The 27,315-nt window shown below is 46.2% G+C and overlaps 1 protein-coding gene across 3 annotated transcripts in view; it reads right to left on the bottom strand.

Moving 5' to 3' along the window:
- Positions 1–27,315, bottom strand: part of LOC119974966 (alpha-actinin-2-like) — a 132,785-nt gene that overhangs the window by 58,269 nt on the left and 47,201 nt on the right. For 2 of the 3 annotated variants that reach the window (XM_038814360.1, XM_038814369.1), the window contains exons 2-8: positions 14,766–14,880; positions 12,469–12,588; positions 11,394–11,480; positions 10,528–10,615; positions 8,359–8,437; positions 5,533–5,614; positions 2,509–2,594 (exon numbers count right to left, since the gene is read on the bottom strand). In XM_038814360.1, coding sequence (XP_038670288.1) covers positions 2,509–2,594; positions 5,533–5,614; positions 8,359–8,437; positions 10,528–10,615; positions 11,394–11,480; positions 12,469–12,588; positions 14,766–14,880 — 657 coding nt within the window. Of the gene's footprint in view, positions 1–2,508; positions 2,595–5,532; positions 5,615–8,358; positions 8,438–10,527; positions 10,616–11,393; positions 11,481–12,468; positions 12,589–14,765; positions 14,881–27,315 lie in introns of those variants that run through there. The other variant, XM_038814377.1, reaches the window with a different exon arrangement.

Here is a 27,315-nt window from a genome sequence, read left to right as displayed (position 1 = left end):
TCTTTCTAAATTCCAACGAGTACAGTCCCAGTCTACTTAACCCCGCCTCATAATCCAACCCCCTCAACTCTGGGATTAACCAAGTAAATCTCCTCTGCACACCCTCCAGTGTCAGTACGTCCTTTCTCAGGTAAGGAGACCAAAACTGAATACAATACTCCAGGTGTGGCATCACTAACACCGTATCCAGTTTCAGCATAACCTCCCTAGTCTTAAACTCCCTCCCTTCTCTTAAACTCCATCCCTCTAGCAATGAAGGACAAAACTCCATTCGCCTTCTCAATCACCTGTAAACCAACTTTTTGCAACTCATGCACTAGGACACCCATGTCCCGCTGCACAGCAGCATGTTTTAATATTTTATCATTTAAGTAATAATCCCTTTTGCTGTTATTCCTACCAAAATGGATAACCTCACATTTGTCAACATTGTATTCTATCTGCCAGACCCTAGCCCATTCACTTAAACTATCCAAATCCCTCTCCCAGTATCCTCTGCACTTTTTGCTTTACCACTCATCTAAGTGTCATCTGCAAACTTGGAAACATTGCACTTGGTCCCCTACTCCAAAACATTTATGTAAATTGTGAACAACTGTGGGCCCAACACTAATCCCCGAGGGACACCACCAGCTACTGATTGCCAACCAGAGAAACACCCATTAATCCCCACTGTTTGCTTTCTATTAATTAACCAATTCTCTATCCATGCTACTACTTTACCCTTAACGCATGCATCTTTATCTTATGCAGCAACCTTTTTTGTGGCACCTTGTCAAAACCTTTCTGGAAATCCAGATATACCACATCCATTGGCTCCCTGTTGTCTACCGCACTGATAATGTCCTTAGAAAATTCCACTAAATTAGTTAGGCACGACCTGCCCTTTATGAACCCATGCTGCATCTGTCCAATGGGACAATTTCCATCCAGATGCCTTGCTATTTCTTCCTTGATGATAGTTCTTCCCTGCTACTGAAGTTAAGTTAACTGGCCTATAATTGCCCGCTTCCTACCCTTTTAGTTACATCCTTATATCTACCCTTTTAGTTACATCCTCAAAGCATTCTAATACATTTGTCAAATGGATTTCCCTTCAGTTAAACCATGTTGATTTGTTCTAATCACCCTAAGCTTTTCTAAATGCATTATGAAGATTTCCTTTATAATAGATTGCAGCATTTCCCAATGACCAATGTTAGACTAACTGGCCTATAGTTTCCTGTTTTCCCTTCACCTCATTTCTTGAAATGTGTTGTTACATTTGCCAATTCCAATCTAAAGGGACTGCTCCCGAATCTAAGAAATTTTGGAACTGAAGGGAAATTGACTAGTCATCAATTGAGGGCCGAGTAAATACTAAAGCAGAATACGAACTCAAAAGAGCCCTGAAATTGTGAGACTCGGCTCCAAGTACAAAGTCTCACACAACAGGAACACAGATTGGAAAATTCGGCACAGGAGCAAACATACAATGTGAACTATTGTATTGTAGACTCAATTTCTTTCTGTCCTATGTTCTCACCATTCATCCTTCTTGCTCAAAATTCATGCTGGAAAGGGCAGCAGGGTAGCATGGTGGTTAGCATAAATGCTTCACAGCTCCAGGGTCCCAGGTTCGATTCCCGGCTGGGTCACTGTCTGTGTGGAGTCTGCACGTCCTCCCCCTGTGTGCGTGGGTTTCCTCCGGGTGCTCCGGTTTCCTCCCACAGTCCAAAGATGTGCGGGTTAGGTGGATTGGCCATGCTAAATTGCCCGTAGTGTCCTAATAAAAGTAAGGTTAAGGGGGGGTTGTTGGGTTACGGGTATAGGGTGTAGGGTGGATACGTGGGTTTGAGTAGGGTGATCATGGCTCGGCACAACATGAGGGCTGAAGGGCCTGTTCTGTGCAGTACTGTTCTATGTTCTAAGAGCATCGGAGCGTCCCAGTATATCAACCAACAGCCCATTCTTCACATAAGAACTCAAGGCAATAAGTGCTGTTTGGCCTCAGAGGGCATCAGAGCCAAGACTGATACTGTTCTTGCCCACTTGGCATATGCCAGGTGGCATCAGGTTTTGATCCCCTAATCCAAGTTCATGGAGAACATTTCTAGTCCTCATACGATCATGACAGCGATCACTTAATTCAGCACAACTGGATCTAAATTGGGACCCGCTTCCTGGTCTGCCCAATGAATATTAAACCATGTAGCTCATCTGTTTACTGACAATTCATGATAACTGCACTATGAAATTTGCTGTTGATCCGAATTGTTCGAATGCAGAAATTTTACAAGCACTGTATCAGTGATTATAATTTTTGGCCTGGCTGCACTAACTCTGTCTACACATGTCTCTTATTGCACAAAAACATGTTATTAACAATGTGTCCGCATGAAAGTGTACTAACATCAAGATCTGGGGAATAGGGTCATTCTTTGGTTATGAAACACAACTCACATATACATACAAACAAGCACTTTGCAGGCACCAAATTCACCGCAGCCAACACAACATTCCGAGTACCTGCTCTGCTCCAGCAAAAGCGTGATAGAAACACGAAACGTATGTCATGATAGCCCTCTGATCAGGTTTGGGTGTGTTCACAATATCTAATGAGGAGGGAAAGCACAAGGACACGGGTGGAATCAACAAGGTGGAATGCAACAATCCATGTTCGCCTTTGGAAGGAATGCAGGACTATAGCTTTCTTTGTTTCCTAATTTTCTCCAGTACCATTTCCCCCACTTACATTGGCCCTTCTTACAACGCTGCTAAAATTAATGAATGGAGTAAAATATAGCCCTAATTTCATTAGAGGCCTCTTAAGAGGAAATCACCATTGTTACATCAAATGCTTCTTTCATTCAGAAACCTCCTTGGTGCAGGGGATTCATGGGTAAGTGCATGTGAGTGAGAGAGTTGCGAGTGAGTGAATGCTGGTGTCAACTGTCCCATCAATTAAGTTAAGATGCCTCTAATGTACATTAGATCAGAAGGAATCAGATGGAGATAACAGCTTAGTGCGGACAACTGCAGTAACACTTGAAAAATATTATTGATCAGATGGTAAAAAGACACAGTATCTAAAGCCATTGAAAAGAGAAAAGGTGATTAAAACAAATTAAGGAACATGAAAAGTCACATGAACATCCTATCATTGGACAGAATGGGAGATGTAGAAGCTGGAAATCAGAAGGTTGAGTTTAACAAAGGTCTGGGGGACTCATAGGTTTTGACCTCACCTTCCGTGCACCTGCAAACGCATGGTAGCAACAAGACACATAAGTCAGAACAGCCCTTTCGTCGGGTCTTGTTGCATCTACAATGACTGTTTAGAAATAAAATTGTTATTTTTTACCAAATGTCAAATACGTCTAGTCGACTGTAACTTATTTTGGACAAGAGAGGCCTGGGTAAATCAAGTGGTCATTCATTTAATTTAAAGCGCACAATGAACAAAAGCAGATAATTCACATCCAGCTGATTTGTGCATGGTTCTGTACCAGCCTTTGCTGACTGGGTAGTTGTATACTCACCAATAAGAAGGAGAATGGTTCACAGCAGGACAAGCTGCTACGAGGATGCTGGTATTTGTTTGTTTACTGCCTCAGTTAAGTACACCAGCTAAACAACAGGCATGCACTTTTCCAACAACAAATCATTATCCATTATGATAAGGCAGACGAGGACTGTGTAACATGGGGGTCACCACCAGCTTTTGCACAGGGTTTTAGGGCAAGGGACATTATTGCAAGAAAGAATACAAATAATTTGGACCCATTTTTCAAGCAGCCTGCAGCATTCCCTTTTATCATCCCATGATAGGAAGATAGGAAGACCACATATATGATAGGAAGACCACAAATATTGCTCCTCTGTGGATTTTTGGGGCCAGTGTTTTTTTAAAAAGTGTTTTCACTGCCTCTTTTACAACTGCACCGCAGAAAGCACTTAACATTGTCAAAGTGGTCAGCAGCTGTCAATCAGAACAAGAATGCTTATAAACATTGCGATTATGATCACTTGATGGTACTTCAGATGCATTCAAATGTGAAGGGAAAGATAACTAAAATAACCTCCAGCCTGCTGTGTTTAAACCATTAAGCTGTCAATCAAAGGCTAGTGGAAGATCCAGCACTGTGAAATTGGATGAATTCTGAGCATTTCAAAGGATCTCAGGGGATTTCAAGGCTTTTCGAGTATTAAGGACTTTCAAGAAAGGCTCAGACACTTCAAAAAGCAGCAGTTTTAAATGTTTAGGGTTGAGGGAGCGGATGTGAGGAAAGGGAGAGTACACTGGCTGCATTTTCAATGAATTGTCTGATCTGTTCATTTGTTCATCAGCTGTCAGGCAGAGCAGTTCAGAGTGAGAAGGCCACTTCAAAGTTTAAAGAAGGGAGACAAGGATGATGATTCGGAACAGAGGGCTGCTTGAGATGACCATGTCAATCGTGATCTTCAGGTTACCAAGGGCTGGAAGGTACAGTCCAGACATGGGACCCCTGTCCCAGAGGAGAGTCCAGGTGTCAACCCCTCATCCACAGTCAGAACTCACCCAACTCCCAGGACCTTGGAAGACCCTTCCGCTGAAGCTTGACAGTGGCATAGGGGCACCTGAGCAATGGGTTAACTTCCTTGACCCCCCTCAGGGCCCTGCGTGTCAGGTTTGGGAGCCACTGCCAGGGTGTCAGTGCCAAGGTGCCAGGGGGCAGTGCACTGTTGCTCATGCCAGGAGGTGGGACCCGAAGGAGGGGGGGGGGGCCTAAATGTGGGGGGGGGGATGTTTGAGGGAGAGGGCGTGTGGGTCTCGGATCACCCTCATGCATGCGTGATATGGGGGAGCGACCTGCTATTTCCATAGTTGGTTGCAGTGGGGATGGATGCCCCTCCTTGATGAGGGGTTGGGGGGGTCAACATTTGCATTTTGGGGGGAAGGTGGGCCTGTCAATGGCTGCTGGAATCAGGATATTCATTCAAAATGGCGGCCCTAGAGCAGTAAGTGCAGGAAACCGGGGTGTTTGCAGATATGTGTAATTCTGCATCGTAAAAGTGATAGAATATCATCTCGGGAACCCTCCTCACGCCAGCGGGACATAGTCCTGATTTTCCGCTGGTGGGAGCACTTAAGTTTCTGAAACAGAGAACCCTGTTGAGTTTCTCTCAATCTACTGGCAGCACCAATCTTAAAGAAAGATCAGTGAGCGGAAGTCGGAATGGCAACTGAAAGTGTGCAAGTTTGGACGTGGAGGGTTAAGAGGCTGTTTGCAAGTATCGCAGAGTCAAACGAGCACTCTTGCTCCTCTTGGCTCCACAGCAACGTTTTGAGATTTAAAAAAAAACAAATGTATCTTTTGCTGAGGGCTCAAATCGGCCGTTGAAGACTCCTAAATGGATCAGGTCCACCACCCGCTCCACTCATTGATGACCAATTTCCCAAAGAGAAATCAGGCACAATGAGGTCCAATCTCTGCTCCAATGTTTAGATTTTCATTCTGATTTCCAGTTACATTGGGAATTTCAGGAATTCCGAACTGAAATACATATTACCTTCTGCATCCAACATCTTAGGAATATCCAGTTCTTTTTCTGCAACCTCCAAGGCAAGGTTCAGGTTGTAAAGGGCATCGTCCTATATGTAGAAGACAATCTTGTTACTTAACAATTTGAACTTCGGTAACAAATTACTTGGCCACTCGATTGGCAAGTGGAACAAAAAATTTCAATTCTAGCCAAGTGCAACATTTGCAAACCACAACAGTCAGTTTTGGTTAGTTACCAATTAAATAATGCTGCTGATATAAGAAACTGTATGGACAGTCACAGCTTGCTTAAAGCTAGACATGATGTAATTTTGCTGATAGGCGAATATGTTATTGAGAACAAGAGGTCGCTGTTGTAAAAACATCTGAGACTGTGTACAGTTATAAACCCAAGGTGTAAACTTGAATTTTCTTTTCTGTATGATATTCTCAAAGAGAATCAAGAGAAACCATTTCTTGCAGTAGACTATTCTCACTGTCAAGTTAACAAAAGGCTATTTCAACGGAGCACCAGAAACAAGTGGAGAAATTAACCATAATGGAGAATGAATGAACTCTGGGTACATGTGCAGCATTACCTGTACAGTCCTCTTACTGGCTGCTTCTGTCAGCAGTCTTCTTCAGCCAACTATAAACCACAAGAGTACCACTAAGCAATGAAGCATTCTTTTCATGATTGGATATAGCTTGTGGCTGGTTGAGCACCATCTTCACATACATCATAAATGCTAATCAGAGGTGTAATGGGGTAGTTTATTCGCCAAGGACTTCAATGGCAAGTTAAAGCAGAAGGTGCAAAACAGATAGCTGATTCGCAATCACCAACTTTACAATATTGCCCAAAGTTAAAACCTACCCCAGTAGCTTTCCTAGTAGACTGCTTTTGCAACATGCAACAACACTAAAGAACTTTTTTTACAATAAGGCAGGTGCATGTTAAATACCTCTTGCAGCATGTTATACTCAATCAGATCAGGTCTGTGTCTGTGAATGAAGGCATTATTTTTTTCCAGCTACATGCATAGGCAAGACAAAACCAGCCACAATGAGGCAGCAGGATAGATCAGAAAGCATACAGTGAGAGAGAAGAAATAGGATAGTAAAATTATGTCTGATGTGATAAATGATTAGAGATAATTGATCAGCAAGATAGTATGGAAAATAGACAGAAGTGTGTCAGCCGGACATATTTATTTATTTTGTTAACTATGACAATGACATCTACCTTCCAACTTAACTTGTACACATGGTTGACTGTAGGTTCATTCCAAATTGTAGTGAACAGGTTATTTGTGTGGTCGGTAGGTGAAGTAAACATTTGCAAGCATATCTCAGTGTCCCAATCTGGACTTTTTTGTTCAGCAGTGCATGGCTGTACCCCTGGGCTCTACAAAAAGGCAGCAATTTTGATTATAGACAAAAGGTCCTTTCTGATTTAATTACACGGAGGCCTTTTAAGGCAAAAGTGTGCAAATTCAAGTGTGGCTCTGAAATGCCCTTTTAACACAGGAACTGATGATCTACTCGAGACCCCGTCTCCTGATAAATGGTTGGAGCAATAAACAAGACACATTGAGGAGTAAAATAGTTCTGCTAATTGGTGACGATAAACTCATCGGGCCACTCCATTCTTTACCAATGAAGTAGCCTATTTACCAAACTCGGATATGTTCTCAAAGAGCAGAGAGATTGGTATATAGAATTATTTTGACCAGGTTTGGTTTTCCTGATATCCCTGCATGAGTTCTCAAAGTGGACAGGGCTGGGAGATGCAGACGCCACTAAGTGTGAACAGCAACTTCCTGTTCTATGTCCGTACTAATTTACTACCAAGCACTTCCAAAGCACAAGGGTACATTTTACAGAAAATGCATCAGTCCAAAGATGTGCAGGTTAGGTAGATTGGCCATGCTAAAATTGCCTCTTAGAATCCAAAGATGTGCAGGTTAGGTAGGGTTATGGGGATAGGGTGGGGGAATGGGCCTAGGTAGGGTTCTCCTTCAGAGGGTTGGTGCAGAATGGCCTCCTTCTGCATTGTAGGGAATCAATGAAGATAAATGTCTCCAAATGTTAATTTTAAAACCATTACAGATTATAAACAGTATCTGTCCTGTTGTATAAAATGACAAAAACAAAAAAGGAACCTGCAAATTCTGGAAATACAAAACATAAATGGAAGATGCTGAATAATGCTAAGAGTCTGCTGGCATCTATAAAGGAAAAAAACGGGTTTATTGTTTTGGAAACGACCCTTTGTCAGAACCAATACTGTTGAAACCTGCTTCTTCTCTTTACAGATGCTATACACTTCCAGCATTTTTGCTTGCTTGCTAATTCAGTTTGAACCTTCTTTCCCATTACATCTGCCCACTGTAGATATATGCCCATGGTTAGCTGACCCAAGCAACCTGCCAACTGATTGCAAAGACCACTAACTATAACGTTTTATGCAGGAGGCAGTAGGAAGGGGAGAATCACAAAACACCAGGAACTAACGGCACATACCACCAGCAGGAATATTACATTGGGAAAATCTGCAGAAGTGGCAGTGGCAGGTGTTTGTTGTCACATTGCAAACAATGATATTATCAACAATGCCAATGGATTAATAAAATGGGATGCGGGGGCATACATATAGTTTTAAATCAAGCAAATACGTAAAGCATTCAAGTCTTATTTTTTAAGAAACCTTGGAAATCAGGTTGAGCTGGCTACGTGTAGTGTTCAGAGCCATCCAACTTAGTTAATGCAGGACACCTCTTCCCGCAGAGCCATGCAACAAAAGCAAGGAGCACACGCTGCACATCAGCATGCTGTCAATCAGACAGATGACCTTTTGTAGCTTGGAGTAGTCAATAAGGTCAGGTCGATGTCTGTGGATGAGCGCGCAGAGTGCAAGGCCATCTTTCCAGCTTTACAATGAGAGGAGTAAACAAAAATTTTAATGTAAATTATAGTACTTTGTTTCAATCAAACTGTTCTTTCACCCTATAAAGAAAATTTCCTCACCAAAGTGGATGAGCACCTAATACACTGATGTGCTAACCTTTTTAAAATCTGTCAAACCATCCTTATTACTTCCCTATTAGCTCACTGAAATTATGAGAATATATTCATTAATTCTCAATAACGCGCTCAAAACAAATTAAAATTAATATCCATTTTTAAAAATATACAAACATTCTTTGTTTCTGCTGTGAGACTGTTAAACATCAAATTGGGAGATAAATGAGATTGAACAATTAGGGACGGGCAATAAATGCTGGCCTCACCAATGACACCCACATCCATCCCATGAATGAATTTTAAAAAACACCAAGGTGGTTATTTCATTAATCCTGAGGACGATCAGTCCACGTAAGTTCTCTTTTTTCAGAAGGTCATATACTGTCTTGCCTGTTTATTGATTCTGATCCATATTGCAGTGGCAATTCTTAACATGTCAAAGTAAGAAAAGCAACTTTCAAAATGTGTGCAGAAAAGTTAAAAAGACCACTAGCTTTTACAAGATTTTTTTTCAAATCTACTAATGCATGTTAAGATAAAGGGAGTTAGGCTTACTTTATTTAAATTATATTTCTATGATTAGAAAAATTGCATTCATCAACAAACTGATAGTGTGAATATTAGCCCCTAATTATAAACGAATATGTACAACAATCTCCTTCCAACAATTGGGCTTAACCTCTTTTCCTCTCCTAGTCCTTTTTAGAAGTACCCATTACCAAGAATAACCAAGAAGCTTCCTCTCGTCATCCAATGTCAACGACTTTCCATAACTCAGCTAAGACAAACTGGAATCAATGGATCTTTTGAGGGGCTGGAGAGACTTTCTGCAGGGTCAGCAAAATAACTGAGCTGTACACGAATGAGAGCCCGCAGCAGGATTGACAACGAGCTTGGGGGGGGGGGGGGGGGGGGAATTAATAAGGGGATCAGGGGTTATGGGGAGAAGAATATGGGGATGAGAAAATATCAGCCATGATTGAATGGCAGAGCTGACTCGATGGGCCGAGTGGTCTAATTCTTCTCCTATGTCTTATTATGAGTATTCTATAGTATTATGACTTGGATGGGGGTCCATTTACAAAGAGGTCCTTCAACCAAAAAGGTTTGGGAGAACCACTGAATTAGAAGATGCTGTTTGCATGAGAGGCAAAAGGATATTTGCAGCAGGAGATGCATTATAATTCATCCCAGATATGACAGGAGTTCGCTACCTCTGAACCGGAAGCTCCTGGTTCGAGTCCCACCCTGAGACCTTATGGCCAAGGAAGGTGCGTCCAAAATGTGGCCAAACAGGCTGAGCATCAATTGGCAAAATCCTTCCAACACATGCCAATGGCTGGCGGTAAGAGCGGGAGAGACTCCTGGTCAGCCAGCTTGATGCAGAGTGGCCCATCCTCAAGCTACAAGCAAGTCTCTGGCGGCAGGCTAGCAACCTGTTCCAGGAAAAAACCTTGCCATGGAAACAGATGAAAGTTTGTCTTGTGCATCCCTAGGTGCAAGAAGAGAAACAGGCAATCCCCATTATGATGCAATTGACATGGACACCACTACATTTCAGATTCAAGCAAAGGCCTGACTCAGATGCCCTCCAAACTCAAATTTTCAAACTTTAATCCAGCACTATGAATGGATTTTAATGTCCTTCCCCATGGTAAGTTTTGTGTGGGTGCGTTTAATCAGGTGGGAAAGGGTGGTGGCTGGGAAACTCCATTCTTTCCACCTCTACCCTGATTAAGCCTGCGGTGGATCCAATGATGATCTGTGGTCTCGCACTGACAATAATTATTGCCTCTCCACCTCTAATTAGCTGCCAAATCTTGGTGGGTCAGGACTTCCGACCCAGGATCCTTGATCGTAGGGAAAGCATGCCGCAGTCCAGTTAAGTGCCTGAATAACAGCGCACAATTCAACGTGCATGTTTCTGGCACGCACTACATTGAACTTAACACTTATTTTTCTTGCAAATAACATCTACATCTAAGCCTCAACTTGCCTTGTATGGAAGTTCTGCACATTTACGTTCTTATAGGGAGCAGTCTTTCTCTGGCACCAAAGCAGCAAGCCTTCCTTGGCGGATGTTTCTGTGAGAAAAAAAATCAGCCATTTCACATGTACACAAATATGGTGACATTATCAGGGAAAAAAGGATATTCAATAAGATGATTTGAAAGTATTTCAAAAATGTTATGGTGCTCCCTCCGAGACTTGGCATCTGCTTCCCTGTCCAATTCCTTTTGGCAAAATGCCTTTGGGATGCAAATTCAAATTTATATGGTAAAATATGCATCCCAAGACTCGTTTGGTGGAGGATGATAAATTGGCCGTCGTTATGCTCATGAAGTCAGTGGAAAGCAAATATTGGGCAGAGTGTATAATGGGCGGACAATCCACCTTCACCACACTTACACCCTCAGCAAAGTTGAAAGTTCCACTTGTGAATCCCATGAAGCCTCAAGGTTAGAACTAGAGGATAACCAAAGGAAATTCTACACAGCACATTAAAAACAGATATAGCTGAAGTGCACATGCAATTATTGTGGGGATCTTTGGTGTGGGGTGGGGGGTGGAATTTGTCTCTATTGGTGGCGCAAAACTGGCAGTATTACATCAGCCGCCCATTATATATGTAGCACCTGATGTTCAGTTCTGCCAACAATGTGCCAATGACGGGGTGCTGCCCATTTGACCCCACCGCCTGAGAAGATATTCTACCTCTGGGAATCCCACAAGAACTTAGAAATCTGATAGATACAAATCTATATCTGCTAATGTTTCCAGCACCACAACAGGTTCCCCAGGAAACCCGAGCCTTGTTGAATGGGTTGCACTGGATTGCAATTAGAAGCTTATTTCACTTACCTTCCACAGATATGTCATGAATTGCAAAACGGAGGATGATGGTCCAAATCATACCCAAAGTCATCTTCACATTCCCATCTACTATTTCTACAATAGAGAAAATTAAAGTACGACAGTCAAGCAGACTGTTAGTGCAATATTGAAAATTGTGATGTAGCCCTATTAGAGCAATAAACCTGTACGTCAATAAAATGTCCTACTAGGGCGGCAGTGGTTAGCACTGCTGCCTCACGGAGTCGATGACCCAGTTTCGATCCTGGTCCCTGGTCACTGTCTGTGTGGAGTTTGCACATTCTCCCCGTGTCTGCGTGGGTCTCACTCCCACAACCCAAATGTGCAGGGCAGGCGGATTGGCCACACTAAATTGCCCCTTTAAAAATAATGTTTTTTTTTTAATGTCCTACTAAACAACTATTGGTCTTCATTCAGCCTCAGAATGCTTGTCACAATTGTTCATCATCGAGTTTGAGTGAAGTATCTTAACTGTCACTGTATAACGCCCCAGCAATCAGAATAAAGGGACAAGTATGGAATAAAAATACTTTGATGACAAACTCAACAGGTCCAGACAGCCCGGCAACATGAAAGGCCACATAGCTGGCTCGTACACATGATCTGAGTGCGGCACGTTCAACACGGGCGTTGTTCGCCAAATTTGAATTGCACCCAAAAATAAGTGAGAAGATGGTGAAGTATTGGCACAGCGGCTGGTCCCAGTCAGTGTGAGATCTGAACAAAATTGGCTTTGGGTGTTATTTAGATGCTGTCGGCAAGTTGTGGGCACCAAACTGGCTGTAGCTTGGCATCAGTAAGGGCAGCTCTGACACCGAACCAGCTGGTAGACATTGGTCTAGGAAGGGAGGCGATTCAATCCCACAGTTGGGTAGGTGAGGGTGGTGCGGGGGAAGGATTGCCTTGTACCTGCCAGAAAAAGGTGAGTCTATTTATTTTGTGTACCTATGATGGAAGACAAATTTCCTGGGCCTTTTTTCTGAGCAGCTTCAAGCTGCTTCATTTATCATTCAAGCCTCTGCTGTTACTTTTTGCCATGCATAAATCTTTCCAATTAAATTACCTTCTGCACCAATTGACACAAGCTTCACTCCTTTGCTGGAAATATAATCCAATGCTTTGTTAACATTTGCAATTTTATGGAAACGCATCTTGCCTTGGTCTGGCTTTGGGAGTCGCTCACCTGGAGAGAAAAAGAAAAGTATTTAAAAAGGTTAACAAGGGGCACATGAACCTTTCTCTTTTTCCAATTCGCACAATTCCTTCATTGGTGAAATGGGACACCGTGTTCAGAAAGTGAATGAAGATGGTGCTAGAAAGGTGTCGCTTGTTAAAGCTGAGGAGTGAAACTTTAAAGGAGACTGGATTACACAAAACGTTCAGTGAATCAAATCACTGAACAAAAATAAATTCAGAATTTTCTATGGAAACATGAATGATGGCAGACATGTGACGACTGTTTTGTAGAAGGAATACAATGGAGGGGAAGATCTGAAGTCTGGTCACCATAGTATAGGAAGGATATGATTGCACTGCAGAAATATATATATATTTTTCCCAATCAAGGAGCAATTTAGCATGGCCAATCCACCTATCCTGCACATCTTTGGGTTGTGGGGATGAAACGCACGCAGACACGGGGAGAATGTGCAAACTTCACACAGACAGTGACCCAGGGTCGGGATCAAACCTGGGTCCTCAGCGCAGTAGGCAGCAGTGCTAACCACTGCGCCACCGTGCCGCCCCCTGCACTGCAGAAATGATTTACCAGGGTGCTGCCTGGGCTGGAGGTTCCGAGCTATGAGGAGAGGGTTGGCAGGCTGGGGCTGCTTTCTTTGGAGCAGTGAAGTTTGATAGAGGTGCATCAAATTTAAATTATGAGGGGCAGAGATAGGGTGGATAGGACGGCACTTTTTCCATCAAGAGAGGAGACAATAACCAAAGGGCATATAATTAAGATAAGGTGTAGAAGGCCAAGGGGGGTGTTGAGGAGAAACCTTTCCACCCAGAGGGTGGTGGGAGTTTGGAACTCACTGCCTGAAAGGGTGGTAGAGTCAGAAACGCTTTTAACATTTGAAAATTATTTAGATATTCACTTGTGCTCCCATAACCTCCAGGTGAATTAGTGAAGTCAGATCTTTCTTGGCTGGTGTGGACAGGATGGCCGAATGGCTCCCTTCTGTGCTGTAAATGTCTATGACCTTCAAAGATATTGCACGGGATTCTCGGGGGGGCAACGGTGGCCTGGCCCCCGATCGGGGCCCACTGATCTGTGGGCAGACCTGTGACATGCGGGCATTCTTCCTCTCCGCGCTAACCTCTGTAAGGCTCCACGATGGCTGGCGTGGAGAAGAAACCCCCTGCGCATGTGCTGGAAACACGCCAGCGGTGCACGCCAGCACGCACCAGAACACGCTGGTGATCCTGCGCATGCGCCAATTCGTGCCGGCCAGCGAAGGCCCTTCGGCGCCAGTTGCCGCGGTGCCTACCCCTCCAGTGCCGGCCTAGCCCTGGAAGTGCGGAGGATTCGCACCTTCCGGGCGGCCTGACGCCGGAGTGGTTCACGCCGCTCTTTGGCACTGGTACGGGCCACCTCGCCGATTCCGGGAGAATCCCGGCCATGGTTGGACTATACAATATGTAGCCAGGTGCAAAAACTGAACATAGCTTACTACAATTTGACTGAAACATGAAGAAAACGACCAGGAAAAATACCTCCAAGAATCTGCTAATCAACTCAAAGAAGATGTGCTGGCAAAAAGTACAGTGAAGCCTCAACTACAAACAGTCAGATCTGAAGTTAAAAGAACTGCACAACTCCATCTAAATGGGAGAGCAAACACGAGACAATTATTGCTGTCAACACAAAGGAAATGGAGTGCTGCTTGGGGGGGGGGGGGGGGGGGGGGGGGGGGGGGATTTTTCCAGCACAGAAGGAGGACTAGGACTATTTCTTCTGTCCACTCCCCTACTGTCTTTGAACTGCAGCAATATTTCGGATCTCATTCAAGAGACCATGGTTTGTGTGTGAGCCTGGAACAATACCAGGCTGTTTAACTGCAGGAGGCATCAAGGATAAAACTGATTCGATTGGATGTTCAGTGGGAGTCATTCTAAAGAGTCGAAGAACTGGAAACTTGGCTGGTTGTTTGCCTCCCTAGCTAGGGAAATGGAGATTGTTTATAATAAAGCTGTGGTCCTCTTGGCCAAGATGAACAATCAATGATAAAACCTTCAATCCTCTGATCTATATCATCTGACACCACATGAGAGAGAGAGTTCACTTTTTAAATCGAGCCACATCAAAAAGGCTAGCTGCCCCTTTGTCCTTTTTGAAAACAAGTGCTTGACTCAACTCACCTGAAATGACTTCCAAAAGAAGCATAAGTTTAAGGCCATTTCGGAAGTCATCCTCGATGTTTTCAATTTGCGTACCAGCTTTCCGCAAATGTGAATTGCACCAAGCCGTAAAAGTCTGAAATTCAAAAAATATTCATGAGTCTCTGACTGGTCTTTTGTTTCAAAACAATCATAGGATTTATGGGATTATGGGGAATGAGCCTGGGATTGAGTGGCCCTATTTTATCTACCCCTCTGTCGGAAACACACCCAGTAGGGGTACACAAAATGTAGCCCACTCAGGGTGTTAATTTTCTTCTTCTCTAATAAGGCTCTTATTCCAGCCTGGATATGATTTTGAGAGTGCAGGGCACTCTCCAAGACATCACCCAAGTATTGACGTCTCCAGTTTAATTTCACAGTGTTTATTTACACGCTACTTCACACAGCCTCTATGAAATAGTTCCCAAAGAAGACACTTCCCTATTTCTTGTTATTCTGATTGCCTCAGCTGCTGCGATAATAATGTTACAACATAAAACAGCTGAGATGCAGGTGATTTAACTTAACCTAGTGGATGCACATAATGGGACGATGAAACGATGGGATAGAGAGAATCACATGGGGCATTTTTAATGGAGGCAACAGGAGTTTCGGCTGCTGGCTGGAGATCTGGTGAGAGACCCATGTCACCTGCTTTTGGGAAGTCCCGCTGAATAAGTGCCAATCAGTGGGCCTTCCCTGACATGGGTTGGAAATCCTGCTCCCAGGAGCTTTTTTAAAATGGCGTCCAGATCTCCAACGCCACCTCCCCCACACCCTGAGCCCTAATGCACTCAAGGGGGGTCCCCGCACCCCACTCTCACCCCCCCCCCCCTAAACAGCTGCAGAGGGCACCTCCAGCCCAACCGCCAACGGACACAAAATTGGCAGCTTGGTGTTATGTTTTTCTACTCCTGGTACCATGTTATATTACCATGACTGGTAATATGTTGTACTCTTTGTCTTTTCTTCCAGAATGACCCAATGTAGTGTTGACAAAGAATATGCCAAACAAAAGATTGAAACAAAACTAATTTATTATTACACTACTAATTAAATGCAAGTCCACAAACTCTATTGAGCTACATATGATAATTAAATGATATTGAATCTGTCTTACAGTATTTAATGATCTATCTAGTTACTAACTACACTCTGATCTAACCTCATGCTATCTATCTCTAATTAACATTCAATATGCTCTAAGCTTCTCCTTGTGCTTCTCACCATGCTTCGCTTCTCAACTTATCCCAGAATTTCCTGAGAGGCTGCCTTAAATACAAAGAATTAGTAACGCCTTCTAATATTTGATTTATACATTTACATAAATGTAATTATTAACCCTTCACTATCCTGACTATATACATATCATTACACGGCACATTGGCAGTGCCCTTGCCAGCTGGCAGTCACTTGGGCACCTTGGCAGTGCCAGGCTGGCACCCAAGTGGCACTGCCAGATCAGACTGGCACTTCCAGAGTGCCAGGAGGCACTAGCAGTGTCAAAGTGCCACCCTGCCCAAAGTGCATGCAGCTGGGAGCCTCCGATCTCCTGGGAGACCCCGATGAACGCCGTTCGGTCTGGTCCCACGGCGCTCACCAGAGGTCTCCAAAGCAAACATGCAGATTTGCTAAAAAGTTGACCTGCCCACAATGGGCGGGATTTACATCGCAACGTTTCGCGAGATTACGTTAGATCTCACGAGGCATTGCAAGGTGGGTCGATCCAGGGAGGGGGGGGGGGGGGGGTCTCCCGGCTTCTATCGGCCACGCTGCGCCGTGGTGAGCTGCTTTTCGGGCGCACGTGGCCGTTGGATTGCTGTTTAAATGGTGATTCAAAACAAAAAGATTGTTTTTTTAAACTGACATGAGGAACAATATTTGGAACCTCTTGAGTTGGATTCATTCACCTGTCATGCACAGTATTAATGATGGGGGAAAAAAGTGATGCACTGACTAACCCAGAAAATGTTTGATAGATAGAACCGACTTTGTGCAACAAGCTGAAGCAGGTCACCAAGTGGTCAACAAGATGTGCTGATCAGACTTTAAAATAAGTGAGGTTAATTCACCCAAAGTCATTTTATCTTTCCAGCCTTCACTCTCTCACTTTCCAGCCTTGACTCTCTCACTTTTCAGTCCCTTCATCTCCAAGTCCCTCTTTCCTTGTCTTTGGAACCTTACAAGCTGGGAGTTATTTCTAATTAAAGACAATCAAGGTCCAGTGTTTCTTAAAGCTTTGGTCAGGCATTTTATGTTAATGTTGTTGCAGACATTCAAATCATATCACCTCTCTCTTTCTATTCGACTTGAAATAAATGTCGGGTGGTTTCCCAGCTCTCAACCAAATACACGAACACCCTTTCACAATTTGCTTTCACAAAATGTACTTACAAAGTAACATTTTGTGTGTAGATCATTGGAGCACAATCATAGAACACCAAAATGGTCAGACATTGGCTTGACCCAAGCACACCTCAAGGTCAGAGGTAGGACCACCTACCCTGCTGTACTAATTCCAAAAGGTATGTCAGTTGGAGTGGGTTATGGTGCAGGTCCCATCAGCAGCTTTGGGGGGGGGGGGGGGGGACAGTAATCCAGTTGGACACCATACTTGACTCATTCAGACACGGAAGGCAGTTGTGACAGGAACATCCCCTTTCACATCATCAGCATGTCAATAATGGATTTGTGGTCACTAGAGGAGCAGATACAGTTACATCTCTGACGGAGTCCGGGAAAATTCCTGGGCAACACACTGGAGGCAGAGGCCCGATATCGTGACCCGACTGTGCCCGAGAAAGGGCTGTTCACCGGGTGTAACAGAGCAAAAAGCAGCTCCACATACCTGTGAAGTTATTATCTTTCAAACTAGCTCAAATGCTAAGTCATGGTAAGTACTGCTTCAATAAATTTGGTGCTTTGTAAAAGATATGAACTGCTATAATGTTTCACCTGTCACAGGATTTCAACGAACATTAGAAATTATTCTCTAGAAGTCAAACCACTCATGAGTAACAAAACGCTCTTTACGTTTTTAAAACAGCCAGCTCATTGCTCACATTCCTTACTATTCCTCACTAATCTTTTTATATGCTTCCCAAATTGTATCATTGTTCTTGAGATTATGTCCTAGATTATCTTTTTTTTTAAATAATTTTTATTGGAATTTTTACAGAAAATATAACAACAAACAATGAAATGCAACAAAATAACCCCATAATAACTGTAACACCCCTCAAACCGTATCAACGCATGTATCACATCCCCCCCCACCCCCCCCAACCCCAATGAACAACAAAAAAAACCTAAAAATAAATTAAAATTAAATAAACAAACATAGTCATCGTGCCCTCCCCCTCCTTTCCCTCCCTCCCCCCCTTTTCCCTCCCTCCCCCCCTTTTCCTCCTCCCTCCTTTCCCTCCCTCCCCCCTTTCCCTCCCCCCCTTTTCCCTCCCCCCCCTTTTCCCTCCCCCCCCTTCCCTTCCCCCCCCTTTCCCTTTCCCTCCCCCCTTCCCTTTTCTCCATCCCCCCCCTTTCTCCCCCCCTTTCTCCCTCCCCTCCCCCTTTTCTCCCTCCCCTCCCACCCCCTTTTCTTCCCCCCCCTTTCTCCCTCCCCCCCCTTTTCTCCCCTCCTCTTTCTCCCTCCCCCCCCCCCTTTTCTCCCCTCCTCCCTCCCGGGTTGCTGCTGCTGCTGTCCCAGTACCCTATCGTTGAGCCAGAAAGTCGAGGAAAGGTTGCCACCGCCTAAAGAACCCTTGTACCGATCCTCTCAAAACGAATTTGACTCTGTCTAGCTTGATGAAACCAGCCATGTCGTTGATCCAGGTCTCCACGCTTGGGGGCCTCGCATCCTTCCATTGTAGCAAGATCCTTCGCCGGGCTACTAGGGACGCAAAGGCCAGCACACCGGCCTCTTTCGCCTCCTGCACTCCCAGCTCCACCCCAACCCCAAAAATCGCGAGTCCCCAACCTGGCTTGACCCTGAATCCCACCACCCTCGACACCGTCCTCGCCACCCCCTTCCAGAACTCCTCCAGTGCCGGGCTTGTCCTAGATTATCAATAAGTACATTACCGAAAATGATTTGATAAAGGATTATTAATTAACCAATTAAATACTCATTTTCATATAATTACATTGAATTTAGGACAGTAGGCGGGATTCTCCAAACCCCATGCCGGGCCGGAGAATCGCCCCAATGGCGCCCCGACGCCGGTATGTGATTCTCCGCTTCTCGGAGAATCGGCACCATTTGCGTCGGCGCATTTGGCGCGGGGCCGGTCGCAGGCCGCTGTCTGCAGCCGGGCTTCCGATTCTCCGGCCTTGATGGCCGAGCGGCCGCGCGGAAATGGCAGAGTCCCGCCGAGGGGGGGGGGGGGGCTCCGATGGGGTCTGGTCCGCGATCGGGGACCATTGATCAGCGGTTTGTTACACGGCCGGCCCCTGAACCCCCACATCATGTTGCGCCGGGGCCGGCGCATTGAGGAAGTCCCCTGCGCATGCGCGGGTTGGCAGGGTGCCCAGTTGGCACCGGGAAGGGAGGCTGGAGCGGCGTGAATCACTCCAGCGCTGTCCTGGCCCCCCCGATGCGGGCCAGAATCGGTAATACCCGCGCCTGTTTCGCGCCGTCGTGAAACTCTGCCTCCATTTCGGAGAATCCCGCCCAGTGTTTTTCAAACTTTTTATCGGGGACCATTTTTACCAACCGGCTGACCTTCGTGACTGACGCGGGCCGACCATCGTGACCCAACATGAATCTCCAACCAACATGACTGAAAGAGACGATTTGGTCAATGTTTGTGGGAGCCTGTGTGCACATTGTGACTGCTGCATTTCCTCCTTACAGCAGTGACTACCCTTCAAAGTATTTACTCGGTTATAAAACACTTTGGGAACATCCTGAGGTCATGTAAGGTGCAAAATAAATGTAAATTGAAACAGTCCCAGGATGAGCTCGCAGTGCCGGGAAAGACCACTCTATCTATTGGGACTCTGTTGAAATTCGGGGCTTCAGCGGGGGACGCCCTGCCGAGGGTGCACTTAACCCAGGTTCCTGCACTGAGGAGCTCCACTCGTCAGAACCCCTCAGTGCAGGAAGACATCAGGGAGGCTCAGGGGCGATGGTGGTGAGGGGGTGAGTTGACGTGACCCCGCTTTGCAGTCAGCGGGAGTGGGGCTGCACCTCATCAACGACAGAGGCAGGAAGACCCTTCATTGGCCGCTCAAACAGCTCAATTGAGCTCTTACAAGATAGCTTGGTGGCGGGAAAATTTCATGTTTGCCTCCACCACCCCACCTCCCGCAAATGTACATCTTTCCCGCCTCCCTATATCACCATATGGGCCACCTTGCCTCCCAGCCCATCTCCAGCTGCCTGATAAAATCCAGCGTAATGAGGTTGCATCCCACAATCAATTAAAATTTCTTGTCTTGTCAGTTCAATAATCTTACAGGAAAAACCAACCCAACAAGCAGTTACAAGGCATAAACACCCACAAGTGTTTCGTTATTAGAATACATGTAAGGAACGTGGTACTGCGCATGTGTACAGATGAGCGGGCACGCATGCGCAGTGCACCCGCATTGTTTTTTCGCGGCCATCATTTTGAAGGCCACTCGCAGCCGGCATTGTTAAAAGTCGGCTGCTGCAGCTGTTGCGCGCAATTTTGCACAATCGGGAGCGCCGCGACGGACGGCTCCGCGACCCAGGCTTTGAAAATGCCTGAGCACAGAAAAAGACCATTTGGCCCACCAGTCTAATGCTGATGCTTTATGTTCTAGCTGATCCTCCTCCCACCATCTTACTTCACCTAATTATCAGCATAATCTTCTTTGGTGCTGTTTGCAGATTTGAAGGAGAAGGCAAATTCTACGGATGCTGCTGGTGACTTGCCAGTAACTAACAACTTATATAGCGCTCCAGCACCACAGAGGAAGAGAAAGAAGTGGCTGGGGAAAAGGAGAGAGGATCATAGTACGAAGGCATATGGAATGCAGAAGGTGGAACCCAATGCTGAGATGTAGGAGGCTGGCACAGGGTGGGGATACAGTAGTCCCCCGTTATAACGCGGGTGTTCGGGTCCAAGACAGCCACCGAGCCGCGGATATCCAAGATGGCGGATATCGAAATGAATGAACGAGAGGAAACATCGCTGACTGTGCTGAACATTGCTGAACGGAATGGCGTTTTAAATAAAAAAACATCAAAGTTCGTTCAAGTCTTAAATCAAGTTTTAAATGTATTAAAATATATACAATAATATACAGTATACATACAATAATATACTTAAAATTGTACTTACACGCATATTTTTAAAATCATTTTAAAAAGTCTGTGAGTTTCCTCTGGCACATCCCCTTCCTCATCTTGACTTGTGCTTGTCTCTGGAGGTTCTTCAGGTGCAGGATGTATATCGGGTCGAAGTCTTGCTGCTCTGTGTCTGCTATGAGCCACTTCAGGTGCGTGATGGCATCCGAGTGGCTCTTTGCCACTGTGGGCTGGGGTTCTTCTTCTTCTTCTGCCTCCTCTTGTGTGACCTGGTCGATGATCTCCTCCTCTGTGAATGTTTCTGCGGGTGCCATGTCATCCTCTGCTGCTGCCCACCTGTCCACCCAATCCTGGAGTGTTAGGTTCTCATCCAGTTGGTCCTCTAGCCTCTCCTCAGCTGCCCTGATCTCTGCTTCAGTAAAGCCTACGAAATCCTCTTCATCCGGGTAATGTTGGGGTCGTGGGAGTGCTGCTCCTAGGGCCTTGTTCCAGCAGTTGGCGATGGTCTTCTCTGTCACAGCTCCCCAGGCCTTCCCTGCCAGATAACAGGCATCCTTGATGGTGATGGCTTTCAGGTAATCTGGGACAGTGAGAGGAGAGTCTATCATTTCCAGGATCAGTTCCTTTTTGTACACAGACTTGAAGGTCTGAATGATGCCAGCATCACATGGCTGGATCTTGCTGGTGGTGTTCTTTGGGAGATAGAGCACTTGGATCTGCCCATCCCTGGTCTTGAGAACATCTCCCTGAGGGTGGGCTGAGCAGTTGTCCAGTAGGAGTGTGGCCTTCTGCGGTAAGTTGCGGGCTCTAAGGTGGTCCCTGACACTGGGTACGAAGAACTTGAAGAACCACTCCTCAAATAAGAAAGCTGTCATCCAGGCTTTGCCAGAGTTCCGGTAGGTAATGGGTAGGTTCTCCATGTTGATGTGGTGAAAGCATCTAGGAGACTTGAATTTGCCCACAATCAATGGCTTCAGCTTGTGTGTTCCCATGGCATTGCTGGCAAACAGGATGGTGAGCCTGTTCTTGGCTTGCTTGTACCCCAGAGTCTTGTGGGCATCATCCTTGACAGCTAGGGTCTTGTCAGGCAGCATCTTCCAGTAAAGCCCTGACTCATCTGCATTGTAGAGTTGCTCTGGGGTCAGCTCCTCTTGCACCATGTAGTTCTTGAGGATGTCGGGAAAGGCTGCTGCGGCTCCTGAGTCGGCGGATCTCTGTTCACCACTGATGGTAACTGCACCTATCCCATGTCTTTTCTGGAACCGATGGAGCCAACCCTTGCTGGCTACGAAATTGCTGTCCTCTGGGTGGAGCTGGTGATGGAACTTCTCAGCCTGAGTCCTGATGATAGGTCCAGATAGGGGGGTGCCACCAGACTGTTCCTGGACAAACCAGGTGAACACAGCCTTCTCTAAGTTACTGTCACTAGCGTTCCTTGCCTTTTTCCTGCTAAGCCCTTCACTCTGAGAAACTGTCCCAACATATGCTCTTAAATTGGGCTCATCTTTCACCCACCCACGGAGGGTTGACTCTGGTACACCAGTCTCTCTGGATAATTTTGCCTTCGTTTCCCCGTTTCGAAGCCGGTCTATCAAATGTATCTTTTGACTCACTGAGTAAGACTTGCGCTTAAACATTTTGAACGACACGACAGCAACTGAACTCGAACTCGAAGATACCTGCACTGGAAAAGGTATCCCTTTTATGGCTGTGTAACTGGGCTAATCGGTCGCAGCTACTCATCGCGGCTAATCGTTCTACAGTACAAGACAGTGATCATCGCTGCTAATCGGTCTAATCATCGCGGGTAATAATCGCTGCTAATCGGTCTAATCATCGCGGGTAATCATCGCTGCTAATCGGTCTAATCATCGCGGCTCAAAAAGGTGCTGTTTCAAAAAGAGTTTAAAATGAGTCAAGTAAGTTGGGGTCCATAAACCCCCCCCGCCGTATATCGCGAACCGCGGTATTGCGGGGCGCATTATAACGGGGGACTACTGTAATAATCTTTGCTGTGCAAACACTTGGCAACAACGTATTTGAGACCAATCAATGCTCAGACTTGGTGGTCATGGGGATCTCATGGATTAGTCAGTTCTTTGAAAAGGGGTGCAGACAGCTGGACGACACAAAGAAATGTGGACAGAGTAGTAACAACAGGCATACTCCTCGGTCACAAATTCAGCACCATGTTTAATTGAGAATTTAATTAAATTTACCATGATCTAACATAAACATTACAAACATGTAGGAGTACATTAACTTTTCAGATGTGTTCAGCATGTGCTAATTTATTTTGTTTGCTCATTTTTGAATAAGCAATGATGATTGTTTTTCAAGTACAGAGTCTCTGAAGTGCAGCTGGTATCGTGGAACTGACGTCAGTTTTAATCTCTGATGAAAGTTAATGATGAATGCTGGGCATCTGCCACCTGTTACCAAATCATTTCAGATGTAATGAACATAAGGGGCGGTATTCTTCCCCCCTCCTCCCGCCGGGTGGGAGAATCGCCGGGGCGGCGTACGAATTGTGCCAGGCCGCCCCGACACCCGCGCGAGATTCTCCCACCCCCCTGAAACCAGCGCCGCGCGAATCGGGCCGGGCCGCTCGGAGAATCACTGCAAACCGCAAGCGGCGATTCTCCGGCACGGATGGGCCTAGCGGCCGCGCGGAAACAGCCGAGTCCTGCCGGCGTCGTCCACACCTGGTCGCTGCCGGCGGGTACTCGTCGCGAAGGCTTGGGGGGGGGGGTAGCGAGGGGGGCTCCGTTCCGGGGGGGGGGGGGGGGGGGGGGGGGGGGGGGGGGAACCTCCGATGGGGTCTGGCCCGCGATCGGGGCTCACCGATCGGCCTCTCCCACGCCGGGCCTACTTCCTTCCGCAGCCAGCCCCAGAACCCCAGCGCCATGTTGGTGAGGGGCCGGAACGCTCCACGAGGTAACCACACATGCGCTAGTTGGTGCAGGCCCAACTGCGCATGCGCGGGACCCAAGGTGCCGGGTCTCTGAGGCCACGCTGAGGCCCCGTCCCCGTCACCGCGCGACGCCCTTACCAGCCCCACGGAGTGGGGAGAATAGAAGCTTGGGAACGGGAGCAAACGGCGGAATAAAACACTCCGGTTTTTACTCCAGCATCGGCACTTAGAATCCCAAATATGCTGGTGTTTGGGGATTGTGTAGTTTATTTCCCTGTGCATTGCCGAAGAACAAAAATTAAAAGAAGTGTTCTCTCACTTTTTTCCAAAACTGTGGCTTTATTTAACTTGCACTCGCGAACACATCCTTCTCTCCCTCTGCATGTTGGCTCCAGAAGCATGGGATCAGAACAGCCAGCTGTAAACGCGTGGTAAACGGAGTAGAATTTGACATCAGACCCATTTCCGCATGAGCTGGGACCACTTTTTATGTATTATAAAACCAGTTTATACGCCAGAAGAAAGGAGGCAGGAAGATTCCTTCTAATCCCCCAATTGCAGCTTGCTAATTTTATATTTTGGTTCTGTACTTTTAGTGACAACTTTCCAAGTTTAAAAGTCTGTTAATATCTACATTGTGCATGGCAAAGTAGTACAGAAAAGATTGGATTAAGGACAGATATCTGTCCATAATTAATACCTCCAAATGTAATTCCTGCACAGTTAATTAAAGTGCAAATTTTGATTGCAAGTCTTTGCATTCATTTAACTGCACATTATTGGTAGATTTATCAAGGATATCTGATTTTGAGGTAAAGGTATAGGGCTTTAAACTACATTTGGAGGTATTAATTATGGACAGATATCCCCAAACTTCTACATGGGTTCCACCTGGGTCCAGTTGTAACCACACCAGCCCAGTGATGCCCCAAGAAAATGGACTTGCTTTATAGGGCCTGTGCAATGGTGGGATTTGAATGCACATCATTTGTTTGCTAAGCCAAAAATAGGATCACTGAAATATTGCATCCGAGCCACTGCGCATAATCCTTCACCTCTAAAGAAATGCCTAACATGTGAACTTTCAAAGTGTGTAATAAAAGTGGACAGATTTCCACTACACAAACTATCTGAAATGTGTCCCGAAGCAAAATAGCGATGATGATACTGATGTTCCCTTGTGATAGAATATAATTTTAAGCTAAAATCAATACAAAGCGGCACGAAAGCACAGTGATTAGCACTGTTGCTTCACAGTTCCAGGGTCCCCAGTTCGATTCCCGGCTTGGGTCACTGTCTGTGCGGAGTTTGCACTTTCCCCCCGTGTCTGCGTGCGTTTTCTCCGGGTGCTCCGGTTTCCTCACACAGTCCAAAGATGTGCAGGTTGGGTGGATTGGCAGAGCTAAATCCCCCCGTGTCTGCGTGCGTTTTCTCCGGGTGCTCCGGTTTCCTGAACACAGTCCAAAGATGTGCAGGTTGGGTGGATTGGCAGAGCTAAATTGCCCTTAAGTGTCCAAAAAGGTTAGGTGGGTTACTGGGATAGGGTGGAGGTGTGAGCTTAAGTAGGGTGCTCTTTTCAAGGGTCGGTGCAGACTCGATGGGCTGAAAGGCACTGTAAATTCTATGTAAACAGTACCGAACAATTATGAAGCATGCGTTCCCTTTTCCTTTTTTTTTCTACAAATGTTTTTATTCTCCATTTTCACAATTTCCTTCAAAATTTACACCTTACCCGCAGACAGTAAACGGTAACAAATACAAAATCAATCCCCTTAACAATAACAACGATCCATCACCCCAAACAACAGCCCACCTGTTCATATATGCATCCAATAAAACAAACCCTCCCACGGTGGAAACAAAAAACAAAGGAGAAGAAGAAAAAAGGAATCCGGGACCGCCCATGGTCACCATAGAGTCCACTCCCCACCCCACACACTCAACGCCGTCCAACCTCTGAAAGAATGCCGGACATGATACCCAAGAGTTGTAAACACACCCCCCCCCCCCCCCCCCACTCCTCCCCAACTCCTTCCGTCCACTGCCTCCTGTAAAACTCCTTCCCCCAACCTCAGTTCCTTCCCCCCCAACTTTCCACCCTGGCGAGACCACTCGGACTCTGTTCTGCCAGGCTCCGATGGCCGCAGCCCCTCCCCCCACCTCACTCCCATTCACTGGCTAGCTTAGACCGGCCAGCGTGGAGGCCCCTGCCCGGGTCCCTTTCCCCCTTTCCCAACCCTAGGAAAGCCCAAAAATCCCCTTTTAGCACACTAAACCCGCATATCCACCTACACCCCAAAGAGCCCTCACTTCGAGTGAAAGTCCCATCACTTCCCTCGTCCAAATACATACAACATTGGCTCCTTTAGCCCACACACCCGCACACAGTGAAATAAACAAACAAAAAAAAAAGAAAATACAGTCATGAGGTTACATCGGCTCATGGCCATTTCTCAATTCTGCCAGGGTCCTTCTGCCAGTCCACTGTGCTCGCCAACGCCGTCGTCATCGGGGAAATCGCCTTCTCCACCAGCACACTCAAAACCTCCCTCATCTCCTTCCTCATTGTCTCCATGTATTTTGTAAACTGCCTTTCGAATTCCGCAGCCATCACCTTAGTTATTTCTTCAGCCGTAAGCAATGCGGCCTCAGCTGGTGCTCCAGCCTCCATTTTCCTTGGTGACCCCGCAGTGACCTTTCTACTCCCTGACGAGCTTTAAGCTGTTTTAACAGCCGTTTTCTGACTGGACCTCGACATATCCCTTCCCTGTGCTTTCTCCTGGCATTCACCGCCTTCGCTGCCCCTTGGACCCGGCATCCATGCGTTCCCTTTTCAAGTGCTAATTCATTAACAGATGATGTGACCATCAATTCACTCGAGACACAAGAGGAAGTAAACTGTGGCTTTAATAGACTTACAACTGAGCCTGCCTGCGACCAGAACTGAGGGCAGACTCAAAAGGCTGCAGCATATTATACTTCCGGTAGTGGGAGGGGCCATGGGCGGAGCCAAGGGTGGAGCCCTCTACAAGCTCCTCGTCTCCCCCTGTGGGCAGAGCCGCGCAACGGCTCACAGACGGAGTCCACAAATACACAATGATATATAGTGTGAATTAAGCATTATACATTCACCACATGTAAAGAAAATCAAGTCCGGCGGGGGTAACGGGTCTACAGGTTGAGCCGGTCTGGTGGCCAGATCGTCCGCTGGGATCGGCGGAGCACTGGGGTTGCAGCCGCTTCGGATGGCTGTGTACTGACGGGCGGTGTGGATCTGAGGGTGGACTCTGGGGGTGGTTCGTTCCGAGCTTCGTTCCTGACCGGTGCGACGGGCAAGGGGGGGG

The sequence above is a fragment of the Scyliorhinus canicula genome, chromosome 1 (genome assembly GCF_902713615.1).
Source record: "Scyliorhinus canicula chromosome 1, sScyCan1.1, whole genome shotgun sequence".
Classification (NCBI taxonomy): domain Eukaryota; kingdom Metazoa; phylum Chordata; class Chondrichthyes; order Carcharhiniformes; family Scyliorhinidae; genus Scyliorhinus; species Scyliorhinus canicula.
The sequence above is the reverse complement of the archived record's forward strand: the minus strand, read 5'-3'. Positions and strand labels throughout refer to the sequence as shown.